At 41.5% G+C, this 21,117-nt stretch overlaps 1 protein-coding gene and 1 long non-coding RNA gene across 8 annotated transcripts in view; one reads left to right on the top strand and one right to left on the bottom strand.

Annotated features, from left to right (window-relative positions):
* The window catches only part of LOC125455169 (pleckstrin homology domain-containing family G member 1), a 281,538-nt gene that overhangs the window by 199,249 nt on the left and 61,172 nt on the right, over positions 1–21,117 (top strand). For 4 of the 7 annotated variants that reach the window (XM_048536871.2, XM_048536870.2, XM_048536868.2 and 1 more), the window contains one exon: positions 14,392–14,942. In XM_048536871.2, coding sequence (XP_048392828.1) covers positions 14,392–14,942 — 551 coding nt within the window. Of the gene's footprint in view, positions 1–3,700; positions 4,024–5,645; positions 5,664–7,397; positions 7,496–14,391; positions 14,943–21,117 lie in introns of those variants that run through there. The other 3 variants (XM_048536872.2, XM_048536876.2, XM_048536875.2) reach the window with 3 other exon arrangements.
* On the bottom strand, positions 1,850–8,189 carry LOC125455171 (uncharacterized). The gene is made up of 3 exons (XR_007248171.1): positions 7,993–8,189; positions 7,429–7,537; positions 1,850–1,876 (listed from the first exon to the last, which is right to left on the bottom strand). It is a non-coding gene; the product is annotated as an uncharacterized LOC125455171 (long non-coding RNA).

The raw sequence follows: 21,117 nt of genomic DNA, 5'->3' as shown, positions 1-21,117 counted from the left end.
AGAGTGGTGGTTCCTTTTATTTCCATGCATGTGCATATTATTATATACGCTCAGTTAGGGGCACCTCTGCAGTTTGGCTTTTTAGCTTGGAGGGAGAGGCAATTAGCTCACCTCAGGTGGAATGAGGCACTGAAGAGTCAACTTTTCAGAGTATGGCACTGTGCTACATTAATTCAGTGCTGCAGCAGCATATGTGGCAAACACTACATGAGCTTCAAGCAAATGATGTCTGAAAGTCAAAGGGGGATAAGTTTCTTTTAAGTAAAGGGAGACTCCAATCAGTTAGGGGGTACTTCATAGATAGTTGAGGGGCTCATCTGATCACACCTATAGTTGGTTCTGCAGCCTGTCCAGCAATTGCAGGTGGGTCAGCTGGAATGCTGCAGAGTGCACAAAAGATTAGTAATTTGCAAGGATGAGGGGCATTGAATGGACATAAAACATGTTAGAGCTGTTGTCCATCAGTCTTGTTGAGTGGCAGAGTTACTGAGTACTGGCCTTTTTGTTTTTAAGTGTGAGGTAGTAGCGAGGAGGTAGTGGCATTCGCCCTTGAGAAACACATTCGATCTTGCAGCACTGCTGATTTTGTCTCCTTTAGACTCAGCAGCGTGAATCAGTGCTGAATTATTTTTGACCAGGCTAGCTGCTCTGTTGGCATGCTGGTAGTGGTTTATATTTAAGTTTGTCGTCCCAACCGTGCCTCCTTGCTTTGATCAATGCAAACTTCGCTAAATTTATCTACCTTTAATAACAGAACTGCAGGAAAATGATATTTATTTGGATAGAAACAGGGATTTAAACACTAGAATTTTTTTGGAGCTGTCTGAGAAATGGGAGGCCCTCATTCAAAGCTGCCAGTTGGTTGGAATATTTATTTCTAATTTTTTTTTTAATACTCAGTTTGGAGATATGAGTGTGGTTGGTGAACCTGATTCTTGTGTAAGACAGTATGACCTGCCAAGTCAATCAGTTGTTGAATACTGACCTTGGTGTAGGACGTATGCTGATTTTTGGTTGGATGAACTGTATTCTGGGAAGTTTTTGTCTAACAATTTCTATCTGCCCTGTCCTGTACTCCTGCCATTAGGCAATAGTAGTGGTTGTAATCTCTACAATCTGTGCATCAGAAATCTTGCTCTTCAATGTGTGGGTTTTATACAGCATGCATTTGCCAAGGACCAAAGCACAACATGAAAAGAGCATGTTCACATCATTTTTCCTCTTGCATGTCCTACTGAATTTATTGTTGACGATCATCTATTTATGAATCCTAGTTCTGGACTTTGCTACAAGTGAAAATATCTTTCCCTATAATCATCCTCTAATTGTAAAGATGATTATCTGGCCTGTTTTGGTTTTTAATTTGTATGGGTTCTACCCCCCACCTCACCCCACCCTGTGCTGTTTTCAGTTAATTTTCTTTTCATGTAAGGAGAATACATTCCAGTTGTGTCCTGTGTTTCCTGTTGATTCATATTCTATAATATTTTATTTTAAGTCACTGACTCTAATTGTACTTCAAAAAAATTGGGCAGATAGAAATGAGGTCTGGTGAGAAGGGAGATGTGATAGTGTTTTGAATTTAATAGTTCCCATCATTTTTAAAACATTGCTCCTAACTGGGTCAGTAAAAGAAATGAAAATGTTCTACTAAATTCATTCATTCACTCCCAGTTCATTTTGATAACTGGTCAAACGTGGACTACATGACACATTTTGAAGACGGCGGGTGGGGTGGGGGGGGAGGAGGAAATAGGGGGTGTGACAAAATGGGAATGCCTAACAGACAGCGGAAGCTATTTCAGATGGTTGGGAATACCGTGCAAACTTACCTTCTCCCTCGCTCGCTCACTCGCTCATCCAGTTTAAGATGTTCCTGTCAGAAGGTTGAAACAGTCAGTACAGCACATACAGTCCAAACAGACCTGATTCAGGTTCAAAAGTAAGAAAAACTTGCATCTCTAGTTTTATTCTAATCTTTATTTAATGGCATTTGATCAATCCTAAATTGTAGTTTCTTTACATTTTTGGATTTATCTTGTCCAGTTAGTCAGTGCAAGTTAGCACCTTAACCATTTAAAGTCCTTTATCTCCACTGTGTATCTGCAAGGACAGTCAAATAAAGCCTCTCTTCCCACTGGAGTACTTACTACTTCTTGCACATGTTTCCTTGCTTCTCTCCCTGCCTGAATATTTTCTTCTCTGTCCTCATGCTGTCAAAATTTCCCCCTCCCATTACTTCGATCAGCCAATCATCATTTCAATTTTACTTGACTTTTTTTGTTTCAGCATTTATCATTTGTATTCCAAAGTTTGCAAACTATTAACAACTGAATTTGTGAAATGTATAATCAGTAAAAGCAAATGTGTACTAAAATTATGAAACTAAAGTGTGGGTCTAAGTCTCATGCATTGTGGTTTGTGCATCTATAAATTAGAGTTTTAATACATTCAACAAATCTTGTGGTCAGATAATTACAGCTTTTTGTAATGGTAGTATCTCCTATGTTCCATGACTGGGAGGTAAGAATCTGTTTTTTTTCCTCTCTCTTTTTTCTCATTATCCTTCCTCTGTTTGTTCTTTCTCATCTGCCTCACTCAGTCCTGTGGGTAGGAATAAGTCTCACTAGTAGCCATTCCCACTGCCAAGTCAGAGTTTTTGAAAACCCACTCTAGTTGGTCTCTACAAATGGAGGGCAGAGCTCCAGTTTTTTTGAATTCTGGGTTGACATCTCATCGTTGGTTTTAGGTTTCTCTTGTTGTCTCATTCTCCATCCCCTCTGCTTCAGTTACAAACTTTGGCAGGCTTACCTATTTGGTGCTCGATTTATAGCTGCCTGGCAGGTTTTATAGCATGATTGTGGCTAACCTCTAGGTTAGCATTCTCGTATATTCATCCATGTCTCCAGTTCATTCCTTATTCTTCCCTTGTGCCACAGCCTCCCATCTTCCTGTACTTGAGAACTATGAGCATATTGTTGGTGAGTTGACTCAGATTGAAGTAACTGGGAAGTTATCACTCTTCTGTGCAACAGTGTAACTTCATATCCTGTCAAAAGAAAATTTGCACTTTTCTGCTGTGCCTTTCAGAACCTTGGCACGTCACAAAAATATTCCACAGCCACGTTTTGTAGTAAATGATTTGTTGAAAATGGGACAAGACTTCTTCGTAGATCCTACATACACAACGTGAATAATAAACCAACACGTATGATGTTGGTCAAGGCATAAATGTTGATCCAGATATAGGGGAAAAACTTGTTGGCTCTTCCAAATGTTGCCATTGGATCTCTTATTGGCATCAGAGGGGCTGGAAGCTGCCTTGTTTTATTGTGCTTTGCCTAAAAATGGCACTTCCAGTACAACATTCCCTCCCTAATTTACTGGGGCATTTTAAATTGGACTGAGCCAGTTACTTCATACTTGGACTACAGTGCTGCTAATCAAGCCACAGTTAACAACTGAGTAGTCAACTGTACATGAAGTAATAAAATGTCTGGACGCAGCTTTTTCTTTAAATCCGTGTCTATGTACAGTAGAGGAAATGGCAATGAGAGAGATTTTTCGGTGCTCAGGGCTCTTTAAATGCTCTTGTGGTGAATGTGTCCTGAATAGAAATAGTGCCCTGCAGTGCTGGCAAACTGCCACCTTGTGAAATCAGCAAAAAGTGGAGCCTCCTGTCTAAATTTTAATGCAGCTGATGGCTCATCTCGGCTGATCGTTAATCTTCTGACCAGTGCCAAGAGTTAGCTGCAGGTTGACTATGGGTGAGGACTGCATTTCAGCACTGCTGCACATTGCGACGTGCACCTTTTCTGCACAGACTCCGTTGAAGAAAACCCCCAATGACTTGGGTTGATCAGAGTTCTGTACTGGATGAGGAAATTCCATGAAGGGTTTTTTCTTTTCTGTTTTTCTTCTTGGAGTGAAAATTGAAGATGTGCTAATGAACAGGAATCACAAAGCAATATTTAAGTCTAAGCAATACAGACTTAAATCATTGCATGGAGGCCAGCCCACCGGGTAAGTAATCATGTGTGCGCCTGTTGTGCTTTTTTAAATCATTCTGTTTTGAGCAGATGAACACTATCTCTAATCTGATTTCCCTTTTAAAGGTTTGCAGTGAGCTGTCAAGTAGCAGCACCTGCCCTGGGCTTGCTCCCACCCTGAATAATTGCCCTTTTTTTTTAGGTTTATTATCCAGCTGAATGAATGGCTTGTTCCATGGCTGAATGCTGAAGAGGTATGATGCATAGGGGCTGGACTTTAGGTGTTTTTTTTCTCAGACATCCATAATTTGAAGGTGCAATTTTTGTCTAGAGCATAATGTAAAAAGCAGTATAAGCAGTCATTTAGGCACAGAATCAGATAATCAGGGTTTATTTGTTGGGAGCTGTCTGTCTTTTATGTATGAATATGTAAAAGTGACCATCTAACTAGATGATCTTTTTGACTCTGATTCTCTTCTTGGCTTTGTTTCTAGTCATCAACGTGCACCAATTATAGATAGAAACCATCTTTAACTGTTGAAGCCAAGTTGAGATTGACATTTCTATTGACCCAATTTTAACTTTCTTCCCTAATGGAGACTCCCTTTCCCTACTCCACTCAAATCAAATGTTATGCTTCTGTGGGAAGCTCTCAACATTTTTGCCTTCTGTATGATTTTCATTATTTATGGAGAAATTTTCTTTGACTTTTTAAACTACTTTAATTCACCTTGTCAAGGAAGTGCCCAGATTATAAAAGATTGGCTTGGTGAAAAAAATCACAACTTTCGGACTGAGTTAAAGGAGGCTGAGTAAGAGGTTCACCCATGTTTTTTTTTGGGAAGGTGTTATATCTGGGTAGCACTCTTGTCTCTGCATCAAAATGTCTTAGATTCAAATCCCATTTCTGGAAATTTAGAATGTTCCAGTAGAACATTCTGTAGAAGTGACTTGACAGTTTGCTTCAACTTGAAGACTGTGCAACTGATTTGTTAATGTCCCTGATCACCCTGATAAATTTATACTGTAGCTCTCCAAATGTTTGTGACACTGTGGGTCACCAGATCTCATTACAGCTTCTGACTCTTTTTTTTTAAAACATCTTTTGCTTTCTCAATTGTCTGGTTTCAGAACGCCATCACAAATCTCCGATTTGGATTGTCTGAATGACTGCTCACATCTTGGTAGTTAATTTCCTTTCTCCCGAGACAGGACTTGCAGGGAGCACAGAAACTACCCCCAGGCATTTAATTACCAGCACGATTGCAGCTTTTATCGCTTGAGCTGCTGAATTTCTCAGAGCATCAATCTTTTTCTGTTATGTTCAAACAAATACAACTTTGTGGGCTTCTTTCATTCCATAATCCACTGCAGTGAGTTATTGATGATTCCCATGGATTTATTTCCAGCCCTAGATTTCTCAGGCTTGGAGGTGGCACTCTCTCTAGGACCTCTCTGCAGCCTTAACTGCCTGCAGTGTGTTAGTAGCAGCACTTGGCTTCAGCATTCTTCCAGCTCCAACTGTAAGCAACTGCTTCTCCCAGCAAACACACCCAGATATATTGAAACCAGAGAAACACCTTAAGCTCCACCGGTGCTTTGTGCTGTCCTTAAACCTGACCTTTTGGGGTTTACTACTCCAATTTTTTGAATTACTGCTTTGATCTGTTAACAGTAAGCTTTACAAACTTTTTCCGGGTTTAATCAAAGCTGCTTAAACTAATTTTAGCTCTAATTCAGTATTCTGATTTTACCACTTTCCTGGTTATTGAATCTTTAAATGCAATATAACCTTTTTAAAATGTAATTAACCTAAATGTTTTATTCAATTGTTTATCCCACTTTTTACAATTAAACTTTCATTCCTAAAACTCAAATCTTATGCTAAAACATATTAATCACGAAGCAGAGATCATTGCAAATGTCACCTGGTAGATGAAATCTTTTATGTGGATTATGACTCGCGAATGGGGATGGTTTTAGTAAATGTGTGGTGGGACTGATTATTTTGAAGACATGTTTAAGTCAGCTGGAACTATGGCTGTTGGAAGAATTGCTCATGGGGATTGCTAAATGTAGGCTTTATATCTTCAACAAATTGTGCCCATTTTGAAACTGTTTTTGAATATTTTCAGGGAATATAAAAGAGAATCAACTCCACTGCTGTCTCAGCAGCATCTCTTTGAAACCCGAAGATGTAGGTCATCCTTTACGATTTGCTGGATTTTAGTTCCTTTTAACATCTTTGCTCTAATTAGCTCCTGAGAATGTAACTTGTCTTTATGCTGTAAAAATAGACACAGTATGTGTTCACTGCTTTGTCTCCTCATTTTTCTTGATCATTTCTCCTGTACCTGCTTCAAAGGGACCAATGCCCTTAGCTGTTTTAGCTACTCTCTTCTTTTTCGTATACTTAAAAGATTTTAATCTCTTTTATATTCTTAGCTGGTTTAGCTTCATTCTACTGTTTGCTTTTTATCATTTTTGGTGGCCCCTTAATTTTGGAAGTGCTGCCAATCCTCTGATTTTTTTTTTTCTCTTTCTTACTGCTCTTTACTACAATGAGGCTCTTTAAATCTATTGTTATCCTTAACTTCCTGAAGGAGCCATGAATGTTTTGTTGAGTTTGCTTTGAGAATGTATTTTTGTTGAATATTTTTGATTGTGAAATTTTTAACTAAGGTTCTGCTTTTATCTTTAGTCAATTTATCCATTCAGCATTAGCTACTTTTTTCTCCTTGCCCCTCCATACATTTGTAATTGACATTAAGTTTAGATTCCTGCTCAATTGTCATCTTACTTTAAGAATTGGAGTTCATTTGTGAAATGATCACTATTTCTTTTGTTATGACAACGTTGACTAACCCTGCCTCATTACACCATATTAGATGGAACCAAGTAGGGAAAAAATTTTCTATGATCTATTGCTCCAGGAATCTGCTATGAAAAACATTCTTCAAATTCATCTCCCACACCGTCTTTGCCAATTGGATTGCCCTAGTCCATGTGTAGATTAAATACCCCTTTTAATAATATATTATGATAAGCTCTGTCTTGTTTGCCACTTTACTCTACTGTCAGCAGGGTCTAAAAACTGCTAGTGGGAGCAGTTAACTGACTTTTGTTGTTCCTAAAATATAGTGGTTTTTTTTTGCTTCATGATCTTCTGAACCAGATTCTTTTTCACTAATGACCTTATCCCTTCTTATTAAGGTTACTCCATCCCCTTTGCCATTCTGTCTGCTTTTCTGAAAAGTGTACCTCAGCATGTTTACTTCGTCATCTTGCAGCTCTGTCTCTAGTGATAAATCTAAACACTCAAAAGGCATGACCAAATTTAAATTCCATCTTATTAAATTCTTTTTGCTTTTGATCTTTGAGAACGAGATCCTAGCATCCGTAGTGGTAACAAAAGCCCATTTAGAACTACAGGACTTACTGTGTTGATGAAGGACTTTCGCACCTTGCAGTGGATACTGGGATAACTCTACTTCCATAGCAGCAAGGTATTGCTTAAATCTCTCCATTGTTGTTTTGGTTCCCTGGCTCTGGAGATGCAACAACAATAAAAATGTAATTGGCCAATGTGGGCAATAGTGATTTTTAACATTACAAATACACGAACAACATTTGTGTACGTTCTGCTTTGGGAAGTCAGTAAGGTATTCCTTCCTGATTGACAGGTGCCCAGGAACTATCTGCTATTAGTAATTATGGTCAGCTCTGTGGAAAATGCAGGTCTTGGGTACCTTGGTTACTGTTAACTACCATGCATGTGTATTTTTTTCTCTGTTAGTAAGTTTTAAATACTTAGAGCTGATGACTTGCAAATATTACGAATTAGCATCACAGAAATCTGTTCGAGTGCAGCGAAGCAATGTAGGCAGCGCTCAAAATACCATTCCAAATAAAACTCTACCTCGCCTTCCCCGAAAACCTAAGGGGAGGGGGCAGATGCAAATATCTCTCAGACCCCGCTGCTCTTAACCACGCGAGGGCATACCAGAAATGTGCGCTCCTTGTTCTCCAGCGCTGCAGGAAATAATCTCCCTGTTCCCGCTCGCCAAACAAAAAAAAAACTCCGGTAAACAACAGCAATTTTTTATTTTGGAAAAAGCGTGAACACCGCGCCATCCTTTCTGACTGAACAACAAGGGGGAGGGATGCCTGCTAATTAAATTTCAGTGCTCCCTTGAGAAATGCAAGGTTGAAAGCGTTTGCTCCTACTGCACGCACAAAGCTGCGGATGACTGGGGGGGGGGGGGGCACTCCAGAACGTGACCCTCTGTTCCATCCCCAACAGCATCTGACTGCTGCAGCAATGTTCGACCTACTGCTGTCACCACAGCAACGGCTGCATCACAACTTCAAGCCGCTCTGATGTCCTGCAGACTGCTGAACAAAGACCCCAGCTCCAATGGTGGGCGCCTTGTTCGGAAGCTGATCAGAGCAGACAGCTGATTGGCTCATACGCTTGATTGAAAGCATCATGTGGAATGAGCGAGCGAGGGAACTCTCCAGTGAACTGATGGTCATTGTGGACTAAGATTTTTATTTGCTTTTAAAAGTTGCAATGCGCCTTCGAGGAGCACCGAGAGCCAGATTTCTGCAGAGCCTGGAATCTGAGTGAGTGTGCCAGTTTAATAACTGTGGTGAGGAACTGTACTCACTGAAGTGATACCAGACGTGCAGGCTTCCCAGCGATAGATGACAAGGCTGAGAAACTCAATAGTGAATGTACCTTTATTGTTTTGCCTTTGCAGTAGTTTATAGTTCAGTATGTCTCAACAAACTGATTCATCTAATCTTACATCAGAGGCCATTCAGCCTATCATCCTTGTTCCAACTCTTCGCAAATCCTATTCCATTGCACCCACTCCCTGCTGCTCACTCTTCACACTTCTCCTCAAAGTGTTTATTATCAACTTTTTTGTTCTATAAAGATTGAACGCATGTTTTGCCCTCTAAGTTGATTCTAATTCATTTAAAAACAACAAACTTCCCTAGTCAGTTTTACGCCTGTGTTGTTGCCTCTCCTGTCTGTGTATTCACTTCCTCATTACTTGCTGGAATATATCTTTATTTTTCCAGATTTTTTTAAAGCGTCCCTTTTTTTATGATTTACTACAGCAACGGGAATGGCCAAAAGAGTTTCTGAAATCCTTACTTTCAGTAAGCCTCCCCATACCTTGTTTTCACTTGGGTACAGTGAGAGTGAGGGGATTTCTCTGATGAAGGGTCTAGGTCCGAAACGTCAGCTTTTGTGCTCCTGAGATGCTGCTTGGCCTGCTGTATTCATCCAGCCTCACATTTTATTATCTCAGATTCTCCAGCATCTGCAGTTCCCATTATCTTGGATTTTCTGATCAGCTGCTTGAGGAGCTGATAATATAGTTAGTGAGATGTCCTTGGGTAAGTTTTAAAGTTTGAAAAACTGAGAACTGCCTTCTTATTTTTGAAGGGAGGAAGTGTTTAAATAAGGAGAGGCTCTTGTGGTGAAATGGTAGTGTCTCCTACCTTTTGGAACAGGAGGCCTGGTTCAAGTCTTAACCTGCTCCAGAGATATGAAATATACCTCTGAACAGGTTGAGTAGAAATTCCTAGTGTGGGAACAGGAGCTGACCCACTCTCTCGCTCTCAGCATTTTGGAATCAGTAATCTGTAAGAATTAACTTTTGCCATTTAGAAGGAAATACTTCTACCAAAAAAAGTAACCAGTTTCTAATGATGCCCTGATTGAAGGAGCACACACTTTGTAAGAAATTAACTATACTGTCAGCCTTGCTTGTTGCATTTGTGCCTCTGGATCAGGTGGTTGTGTTCAAATACCACTCCAGCATGTTAACTATAAAATTTTTTGGTTGATACTCCAGTGTAGACTGAATGCTGCTTTGTTAGAAATGCTGTTTCAGATGAGTCATTTAAATAGTAGTCCCATCTCCCCAGTTGGGATTGAAGAGTTTTTTTTTGAGAGCAACTGAAGTTCTCCCTGGCATTGTGGCCAGAACTCATTCCTCCACCAAAAACTCTCAACTGAATGATCATTGTTGCGTTGTTTGTGAGAGTTTGCTTTATGAAAATTGGCTTTTATTTCACAAAAGTCACTTCTGATATCCTAAAGTCACAAAAGATGACAATAAAAATTAAGTTTTCAAGATATGAGTACAAATAAAGTCTAAGAAGGGGTGGGCAACCTTTTTGAGTTCTAAATGTTATCAGCTGTATTGGTGGTCATTTGATCATAAAACTTATTGTGCAACTTGAACTTCTGGATATCATTTAAGGGCAAGATGAAGTGTTTCTCTGCAATTCATGTAAACAATAAAAAAAATTCTTCAATCAGGAAATGCCTGTGCTAGCTTTTGAAGTTGACCTTCTGTCTGATTTTCTGCTGTACCTGTTTGTCAGCTGGCACTGCACTGCAGTGTTGTGTTGGTGTCTGCATTGCAGAGTTGTTCACACTCTGACATAGATAATGACCTGAAGAGTTTGAGAATGAAACTGCTAATGCATCTTTGCAGTTTTGAGCTTTCGCTTCCATCTAAAAATCTATTTCATCTGTAAAGTCATAAATTCATACAGCACAGAAGCAAGCCCTTCAGTCTAACTCGTCCATGCTGACCAGGCATCCCAGTCTGATCTAGTCCCGTTTGCCAGCATTTGGCCCATATCTCTTTAAAACCTTCCTATTCCTAAATCCATCCAGATACCTTTTTAAATATTGAAATTGTGTGTGCCTCATCCACTTCATCTGGCAGCCCGTACACAACATGCACTAGGCTCTGCATGGAAAAGTTGCCCCTGGGGTCCTATTTTGTTTTAATCTTTATCACCTTAAGCCTATTTCCTCTAGTTTTTAGAAATCCAACCCTAGGGAAAAAACCCTTGGCTATTCAGTCTATCCATGCCCCTCATGAATCATGATTTTATAAACCTCTGTGAAGGTATCCACTTGGCCGCCTCTAGGGGAAAATAGCTCCAGCCAATTCAGCCTCTCCCTATGACTCAAACCCTCCAAGCCTGGCAACAACCTTTGTAAAACTTTTCTGCACCTTCAAGTTTAGCAACCTTCCTATAGAAGGGCAACCAGAATTGTACACTGTATTTCAAAGGTGGCTTCAACAGTGTCAAACATTGCTCAAAACTGAAAGGGCCATTGTGAGATGATATCGTGACTATCCCTAATACAGGCGTGGCCATGAAAAGCAGTAATTTCAGGACATTTCATGTTAAGTTATTTTGTTTCTGTCTGTTTCCCATTTCTGGTATGGAGATTTTATGGATTCTATTGATTTCAACTGGAATAAGTGAAGTGCTGGGTGGGGTGGGGGGGAGCAGAGAAAGTATCAGCAGGTCTGGCTTTATTGAGGTGAATAATAGGAAACGGGGTAAAATACTGAGGACAACTTTTAAAGTCTTTGAGAATGCAAGAAACTTTTTAAAAAGATGTTCATTGTTACAATATGAGAAAATAAATGCTAATATTGAAAATGGATGTCCCAGAGGAAATCAGTATTATTTTGCACCATGGCCATCTCTTGCTGCCCATGTTTCACAGAAAAACCTTGTGGCATTTGAGTAGTTAAAAAAGTGCAGGGCTTGTTGTCATAGTCGTAGTCGTCCATATGCTGATAAGTTTCTGGAAAAGTGCAGCAGGTCTCGCAACATCTGTGAAGGAAAAAGACTTAACGTTTCAGGTCCAGTGACCCAGTTTCTGGGTGTAATTGAGGACACATTACAGAGGTTCATCCCAAAGAAAAGAAAAATTGTCCGGGGTGGGATTAGACAGCCATGGCTGACCAAGGAAGCCGGGAAATATATCAAAGAAAAAGAGACAGTGCTCTTGGCCACTTTATAGACTGGGAAATCAGAAGATTGGGAAGGCTACAAAAACAGACAGAGGATAACAAAGAGAGCAATAAGGAAGGAGAAGATCAAATATGAAAGTAGGCTAGCTAGTAATATTAGAAATGATAGTAAAAGCTTCTTTCAATACATAAGAAACAAACGAGGCAAAAGTAGATATTGGGCTGTTCCAAATTGATGCTGGAAGGCTAGTGATGGGAGATAAGGAAATAGCTGAAGAACTTACTAAGTACTTTGCGTCAGTCTTCACAGTGGAAGACATGAGTAGTATGCCAACAATTAGGGAGAGCCAGGGGGCAGAGCTGAGTACGGTAGGCATTACAAAAGAGAGAGCGCTAGAAAAGCTAAAAGGTCTATAAAAATTGATAAATCTCCTGGCCCCAATGGGCTACATCCTAGAGTTCTGAGGGAGGTGGCTGAGGAAATAGCGGAGGCTTTGGTGGTCTTTCAAAAGTCACTGGAGTCAGGGAAAGTCCCAGATGATTGGAAAATTGCTGTTGTAACTCCCTTGTTTAAGAAAGGATCAAGGCAAAAGATGGAAAATTATAGGCCGATTAGCCTAACCTTGGTAGTTGGTAAAATTCTAGAATCCATTGTCAAGGATGAGATTTCTGAATTCCTGGAAGTGCAGGGTCAGATTAAAACAAGTCAACATGGATTTAGTAAGGGGAGGTCGTGTCTGACAAACCTGTTAGAATTCTTTTGAAGAGGTAACAAGTATGTTAGACCAGGGAAACCCAGTAGATGCTATCTATCAAAGGCCTTTTGGAAGTCTAGATACAGTGCCTCACGGGAGGCTGCTGAGCAAGGTGAGGGTTCACGGTGTTCGAGGTGAGCTACTGGCTTGGATTGAGGATTGGCTGTCTGACAGAAGGCAGAGAGTTGGGATAAAAGGCTCTTTTTCGGAATGGCAACCGGTGACGAGTGGTGTCCCGCAGGGTTCAGTGTTGGGGCTGCAGCTGTTCACCTTTTATATGTTAATGATCTAGATGAAGGGACTGGGGGCATTCTGGCGAAGTTTGCCAATGATACGAAGATAGGTGGACAGGCAGGTAGTACTGAGGAGGTGGGGAAGATGCAGAAAGATTTAGACAGTTTAAGAGAGTGGTCCAGGAAATGGCTGAAATTCAATGTGAGTAAATGTGAAGTTTTGCACTTTGGAAAAAAGAATACAGGCATGGACTATTTTCTAAATGGTGAGAAAATTCACAAATCAGAAGTGCAAAGCAATCTGGGAGTGTTGGGTCAGGATTCCCCAAAAGGTTAACTTGCAGGTAGAGTCCATAATTAAGAAAGCGAATGTAATGTTGTCGTTTATCTCAAGAGGGTTGGAATATAAAAGCAGTGATGTGCTTCTGAGGCTTTATAAGGCTCTAGTTAGGCCCCATTTAGAATACTGTGTCCAATTTTGGGCCCCCCACCTCAGGAAGGATATACTAGCCCTGGAGCACGTCCAGCGGAGATTCACACGGATGATCCCTGGAATGGTAGGTTTAATGTATGATGAACAGCTAAGGATCCTGGGATTGTACTCATTAGAGTTTAGAAGGTTGAGGAGAGATCTAATAGAAACTTACAAGATAATGTATGGCGTAGAAAGGGTGGACGCTAGGAAGTTGTTTCTGTTAGGCGGGGAGACTAGGACCTGTGGGCACAGCCTTAAAATTAGAGGGGGTAAATTTAAAACAGAAATGAGACGAATTTCTTCAGCCAGAGTGGTAGGCGTGTGGAATTCATTGCCATGGAGTGCAGTGGAGGCCAGGATGTTGGATGCCTTCAAGGCAGTGATCGACAAATTCTTGATCTCGCAAGGAATCGGGCTATGGGGAGAGTGCAGGGAAGTGTTGAAATGACCATCAGCCATGATTTAAATGGCGGAGTGGACTTGATGGGCCAAATGGCCTTACTTCCACTCCTATGTCTTATGGTCTCATGGACCCTTCCTCAGAACTGGAGAATTGTAGACCCTGCAACGGAAGAGGCAGCTGTTAAGCCCATCATATCTGTGCTGTCTCAGTTATTGAATTAATGCCACTCCGTGCTCTTTTTGTTCATAGCACTCCAAACTTTCCTTTATAGGCTGAGAGGTTCGGTCCACCTCTCCCCCTCCATTTATTTCAGAGCCCTCTCCCCATCCCCCTCTCTGAAGGGTCTGGGCCCGAAACGTCAGCTTTTGTGCTCCTGAGATGCTGCTTGGCCTGTGTTCATCCAGCTTCACACTTTGTTATCTTTTCTTTCTCTGCTGTTCTCTTTCGAAAAGTAGTCTTGATTTCACCATTCCTTCAGGAAGTCATAATTGTTTTCTTAATCACCCCTTCCCTGTTTTCTTTGCCCTCTCCAAAACCTTATTTTACTGGAGTGATGTACAAGTTTGCATTAAAAAAAACTGGCAAGTCTATTTGTGACTCTTAAGTATGCCTTTTAAACTGTTAACATTGAATTAGAAAATATCCAGCTTTAAAGTCAGTTTGATCATTTTGAAGTTGTCGTCAAGCTATTTCTCAATGTTTCATTCTCCCTTATTTTTCTTTTACAGATGAATACCATGTTCTTCCAGATGTCTTGCCACCTGTTCGAGAGTCTCTGTCCCAAAGAGCAACGTTGACCTCTCCTGTTGGTTTCCTGCATCGAGATAATAGAAGGTATGCTGGAATGAGGAGCATGGATTCGTCTGATCGCGATCGCCCAGTCAGCTACGGTTCTACATCTTCCTCTGCCTCTTCTAGGGATAGCCACTGCTCCTTGAGCAGTGGGATGACTCTGGTCTCCAACAGCCACTTGGGCCTTGCTGGCCAAGAGAAGGAAGCTGGGGCCATCCGGTTGGAGCTGATCCCGACAGGGCACTTGTCCAGCACCAATGATTGTGCAAAGATTAATTTGCCGCGTATGAATTCTGGAGAGGTGGATGAGAAGAGGACTGGAGATTTTGCAATCAAAAGAGTTGACTCTAGGGGGTCCCACAAGAATCGTGCAGTGTCACCGGGAGCAGCGTCTGTAAGACCTGGGCTGCTTTATGTGGACAGAGTAGTCCAGGAAATCCTGGAGACTGAGCGGACCTATGTTGAAGATCTGAGGAGCATTGTGAAGGTATTCTCATCTGTTGGATCAAAGAGTTAATTTTGTCTTGTCCTAATGAGTTCTGATTTAAGCTTAGAAATTACAGGTAGCATTAATTACTACGTTATGTGGGATCTTGGTCTAATTTAAGAGATCTAGAATACGGTGGAAGTTAGTTGTATAAAGTTCCAGTTAGACCATTGCTCTGAGCACCCTCGCCGTTCATACAAAATGCAAGAATAACTAATGGTGGTAAATGTCAGAGAAGTAGAGGTGTAAATGATAGATGTGAAAATGAGAAAATAGAGCAATGTGAACAAGACACGATATGGCTTTTAGGGTAGTGGAAGGAGAAGATGTAATCCAAAGGGAAGGCAGAGGTCATGCTCTGAAGTTATTAAACTCCATCCACATTGTGTCCTGAAGGCTATAAAGTATCTAACTGGAAAGTACAGTGGCACTTCTCCAGCCGTATGGAACTTTGTCAGAACACTACAGCAGGTCCAGGACACACTGCGCACGCGCACGCTCACACTGAAGCAAGATTGTTCATTGGCAAGCAACTGGAAGTTGGGGCCATTCTTAAGGACAGTGGAGGGGTTCTGCAAAGTGGACATCCAGGTAGTTTTGATGGTTTCTGGTGAGGAAACATTTGATTATTTTTGTAATATATTTATATTGGGTTGTTTTTACCAAAACAAGCCATTATGGTTTCAGTGGTTTCCTTTTTTTGCTCACATCTAGTTGAGGTAGACATCTTGTTTATGCTTTAGTTTTCTGTTCTGTTGGCGGTTTATAATGTTCATAATACAAGGAATATTACACTCTGATTTTCCTTTTGCTCTCCTTAATTGCTGGAGATTACTGCAAGCAGCCAATGTGAATTTAGATGATCAATAGCAGCCATTTTAAAATCTGCTAGTGTCAATTTTAAAATTTGTTTTTGCTGAAAACGGTGCTAGGATCTCTAATGATGCCCTGCTCTCCCTCCCTGCTCAATAGTTGCCTTTTGTTCCTATTCTGAAAATCATGTGGACTTTAACTAAAACATGCTAAAATTATGAATTACATCATTGTGTAAGATCTTCAGAAATCATATTAATGATGCTGCATGTAAAATATAAAATAACAAATTAGTTTGGTTTGACTTCTGGAATTGTATCAGATGAGTCGCTCCATTGTTTTCTAACCTTCATTTAAACTGTTCTAAATAGTCAGAGTGGATTGTACACTGTTTTGCTTCTGAATGATCAAGGCAATTATCTAATCTACATAGTGATATTGGAAATGTTGCTCACAAGATCTTGGAGTTTCCTGGGCTCTTCACGTTGATGAAAGGATGTTGAGGCTGTTCTTTCTTCACAGAAAGCACTTTTTTTTTCTCTTGCACCCCAGTGTCTCCTTTTTGTTGGTCCCTTTCTAGTTTGAATTGGTCTGCTTTAACGATGGGACCTATCCATTATCTGAAAGAAAACTGGCATTACTTTTGGACCATTGCCTCAAGGCAGCATATGTTGAGTGTACCCCGAGTGTGGGGACTTTAAAGTGTTCCTTGAATATTCTCCACAATGAACAAAAGAATTTGTGGTGGGGATGTGGAGCAATGCTTTGTAAGATTGTAGATAGTCGTCATACAGTGTAGAATGTGGCCAGTGAGTACGTTTGTTCTTGTACCAGCTCTCTGTAAGAGCTTTCTCCAGACCTTTTGCCTATTTGTGTATCGATGGGATTCTCTCTTTATTTCTTAAATTTATTATTGAAGATGCTTTAACTATCCATTCAATTAAAGCATTCCCGATCATACCGGTACTTGGGCCAATTAATTTGATAAAGCTAGGAAATTGTTATTTCTTTGTGAAAGCAATGATGTAATACTGTATCAATGACTTTCTCATGGTGTGGTGCAATTAAGTCCTCTTTTATTTGTCATTATTGGCCACCTATCACAATATTCTAGTGTAATATTACTAGTTGATTCTCTTGGTACAGTAGTGCTTTGTAAAACTGTCTCTCATGCAATACTCAAGATTTTTTATTTTAGTTTTGACTTGATCATGGATCAAATTCATGAGAATATTTGAGCCATAGCAACATGTGTTCACAATATGCTGAAACGTTCCTTTGTACGTTAAGCTTTTTAAAGCGGTGTCCTCAATTATTTCATTAGTGTGTCTTCTAATTCAGATTCTTCTAATTCATGTTCTGCCCTAACTCTTTCTGTCTCTCATTCCTCCACCACCACGTCTTGCCCCATGGCAATAGTGGACTTATTAAACTGCACAGCTAAACTTGCTGGGTACCCCCTAGGTGCTGTAACAATAACTCTCTCTAGATAAAATGATTCACACGTCCCAATCTCAATTCATAAGACATCTATGAAAGTTTTGAATTTCATTATGAAAGTCAGGAGTGTTCATCCACAAACATAAATTTATGTTCAAGACCATAAGACATAGGAGTGGAAGTAAGGCCATTCAGCCCATCAAGTCCACTGCACCATTTAAATCATGGCTTCCCTGCACTCTCACTGTAGCCCTTGATTCCTTCTGAGATCAAGAATTTGTCGATCTCTGCCTTAAAGGCATCCAACGTCCTGGCCTCCACTGCACTCTGTGGAAATGAATTCCACAAGCCCACCACTCTCTGGCTGAAGAAATGTCGTCTCATTCCCGTTTTAAATTTACCCCCTCTAATTTTAAGGCTGTGCCCACAGGTCCTAGTCTCTCCGCCTAACGGAAACAACTTCCTAGCGTCCACCCTTTCTAAGTCATACGTTATCTTGTAAGTTTCTATTAGATCTCCCCTCAACCTTCTAAACTCTAATGAGTACAATCCCAGGATCCTTAGCCGTTCATCAGTGTTAAACCTACCATTCCAGGGATCATCCATGTGAATCTCTGCTGGATGTGCTCCAGGGCTAGTATGTCCTTCTTGAGGTGTGGGGTCCAAAATTGGACACAGTATTCTAAATAGGGCCTAACTAGAGCTTTATAAAGCCTCAGAAGCACATCGCTGCTTTTATATTCCAACCCTCTTGAGATAAACAACAACGTTACATTTGCTTTCTAAATTACGGACTCAATGTGCAAGTTAACCTTTAGAGAATCCTGACCCAACACTCCCAGATTGCTTTGCACTTCTGATTTGTGAATTTTCTCACCGTTTAGAAAATAGTCCATGCTTGTATTCTTTTTTCCAAAGTGCAAAATCTCACTTGTGTATTGCAGTTTTGAAGTTTGTACATGTGCAAGCCTTTAAGTTGGAGTGTATTTTTTTTGCACACTTCAATGAGGATAAAACTATGTTGTGATGAGGCTTGTAATGCAACCTCCTTTTTTTTTATTTTTCTAGTTCATTTTTTGATTTTGTTTCTCTTGTGAGCTGGATTTTACTCCCTTGCCTGCTGATTTGAAGGTATGATCATTGATAAAATTCAGCATGTCCTTGCTGCCTGCCAATCATTATGAAAATCTTCCAGGGAGCTGGTAGGTGGAATGATTGGTGAAGGTGTTAGCCATCCACCCATGGATGTATTTGAGGCCCTTAAATAGTCAATTGCAGGCTATTTTCTTCATGTCTTGTGGGAAGCCAGCATGTTGCTTTTGCTGTAAGGCTAGTATCTAGCAAGGAGGGGGTAGACTGGGAGCTACCTTATTGCTGCGGTCTGGCTCAGAGACACTCTGATCTTGCTTCTCTGTTTTACCCTCCCCTCCCCTCATACCAACCCCTCAAACCCTGGCTCCTGCCCTGACAAAATACACCCCAATTAAACAAAAAGTGGTTGCTGGAAGAACTCAGCAGGTCTGGCAGCACCTGTGAAGGGGGGAAAAAGAATCAGTTCACGTTTCTGGTCCGGCGATTCTTTCTCAGGACTGAAGGGAGCTGGGTAAATGTCGGTTTTTATGCAGAAAATAGGGTGGTGGGTGGGGTAGGGAGTAAATGATTGGATAGAGCTCAAAGAGAGAAAGACAGTTGGACAGACAAAGATAACAGTGTGGAGCTGGATGAACACAGCAGGCCAAGCAGCATCTCAGGAGCACAAAAGCTGATGTTTTGGGCCTAGACCCTTCATCAGAAATGTGAGAGGGGAAGAGGGTTCTGAAATAAATAGGGAGACAAGGGGAGATGGATAGAGGAGGAGATGGGTGGAGATGAGACAGACAAGTTAAAGAGGCGGGGATAGAGCCAGTAAAGGTGAGTGTAGGTGGGGAGGTAGGGAAGAGATAGGTCAGTCCACGGAGGATGGACAGGTCAAGGAGGCGGAGATAACAAAGTGTGAAGCTGGATGAACACAGCAGGCCAAGCAGCATCTCAGGAACACAAAAGCTGATGTTTCGGGCCTAGACCCTTCATCAGAGCGCTGTGATGAAGGGTCTAGGCCCGAAACATCAGCCTTTGTGCTGCTTGGCCTGCTGTGTTCATCTAGCTCCACACTTTGTTATCTTGGATTCTCCCGCATCTGCAGTTCCCATTATCTCTGGACAGACAAAGGCTTTGCTAACGATCAGACTGGGAGGGTGAATCTGCAGTTCTTTCGGTTTTATTTAGCACTTAACTCACTGCCACGTCTCTTCTAGGCATACCTACCTTAAATTTCTTCTCCTCTCTCTGACGGCATTTCCGTTCCAATCTTTCTTCTTGCCCACCGACATTAATTTCACAGTCACTCCTCCTGATGTTTGACCAAGTATTTGCTATAACACTTTTTTCCACAGCGATATCACATTCATCAGTGACTGCCTCCGGCTCAGACTCACTCCACATGGATTTCATCTGAAGTTTCATCCCTCATCCCTCGTGTTTTGAATCCTCCCAGGATCTCTCATCTGTGATTGTTCAACTTTCCATGGGCAGCTGCTCTTGTTGCATCCCGAGATCCACACTCCTGTGCCATGCGGCATCACATGCACACTGTCAGCCTTTCTGCCAACAACATCACATCACACTGGCTCAGGGCTGCACCACTCTGTAGTTCCACTTCATCCTCCAGCTCATTCATTGTGCTAACAAGAAATTTTATTTTCTTTTCCTTTCAGACATCAAGGCCCACAAGATGCAACAACTCAAAGATGCTTATGGCCCTCTGCAACCTTCCTTTCCTCCCCTTCCCTCTGCATCCCATCTCCCAACCCCACCACCTGTCAGGTATTCGCCATCCCTTCTAACCTTCCACACTCCGATGCTGAATGTTCTGTACTGAGCAAAGGCCTCAGCTTTATTCCTCTGCGTTCTCACCATAACAAATTTTAAGCATGACGTGTTGCCAAACTCTTCTGCCATTTTTGCTTCCATGCTCATTCTTCGGACAAGAGTCCTCTCTACACCCACAGACCTCTTTGCCCAGTTCCAACACACTGCCTCCATCTGGACCCCTCCCTCTGGCCTTTTACCTACACTCTATCTGTTCACTGAGAACTGTCGACATATTAGTCATCTCAATTTCTCTGCCCCACTCACCGAATCCAACCTATCTCCCTCTAAACTGACTATATTCTGTGCACTCAGATCTAATCCTGACTTTGTTGATAAGGTTGCTGATAAGGGTAGTGCTGTTGTAGTCTAGTGTACTGACCTCTACCTTGCCGAGGCTGAGTGCCAACTCTCAGATACCTCCTCCTACCTTCCCCTGGACCATGACCCCACCATGACCAATCAGGCTATTGTATCTACTACAATAACTGATCTCATTTCATCTGGTGATCTCCCCCGCCCCACACAGCTCACTTTTACCTTCTTGCAAAAATCCACAAACAGGACTGTCTGTGCAGACTCATTGTTTCATCCTGCTCCTGCCTCTCAAAATTCTTCTCTTCCTACCCTGACTCAGTCTTTTCTCCCCGATCCAATCCCTGCCCACGTACATCCATGATTCCTCTGATGCCTTACATGTGTTTGAAAGCCTCCAGTTTGCTGGTTCCAGCTGCCTCCTCTTCACCATGGATGAGCAATCCCTTTTACACATCCCATTTTCCACTAGGAGGTTCTTGGGACTTTCCACTTTTTTTCTTGGAGCAAAGACCTAAACCATCCCCACCCACCTCACCCTCAACAACTTCTCTTTGAACTCCTCTCATTTTCTTCAGGTAAGAGGGGTGGCCATAGGTACCCACATGGGCCCTAGTTATGCCTGTCTCTTCATGGAGTATGTGGAACATTCCTTGTTCCAGTCCTATTCTTTCTCCCCCCACCCACCCCCAACCCCACA

The sequence above is a fragment of the Stegostoma tigrinum genome, chromosome 9 (assembly GCF_030684315.1).
Source record: "Stegostoma tigrinum isolate sSteTig4 chromosome 9, sSteTig4.hap1, whole genome shotgun sequence".
Lineage (NCBI taxonomy): Eukaryota > Metazoa > Chordata > Chondrichthyes > Orectolobiformes > Stegostomatidae > Stegostoma > Stegostoma tigrinum.
This window is presented reverse-complemented; position numbering and strand designations above follow the sequence as displayed.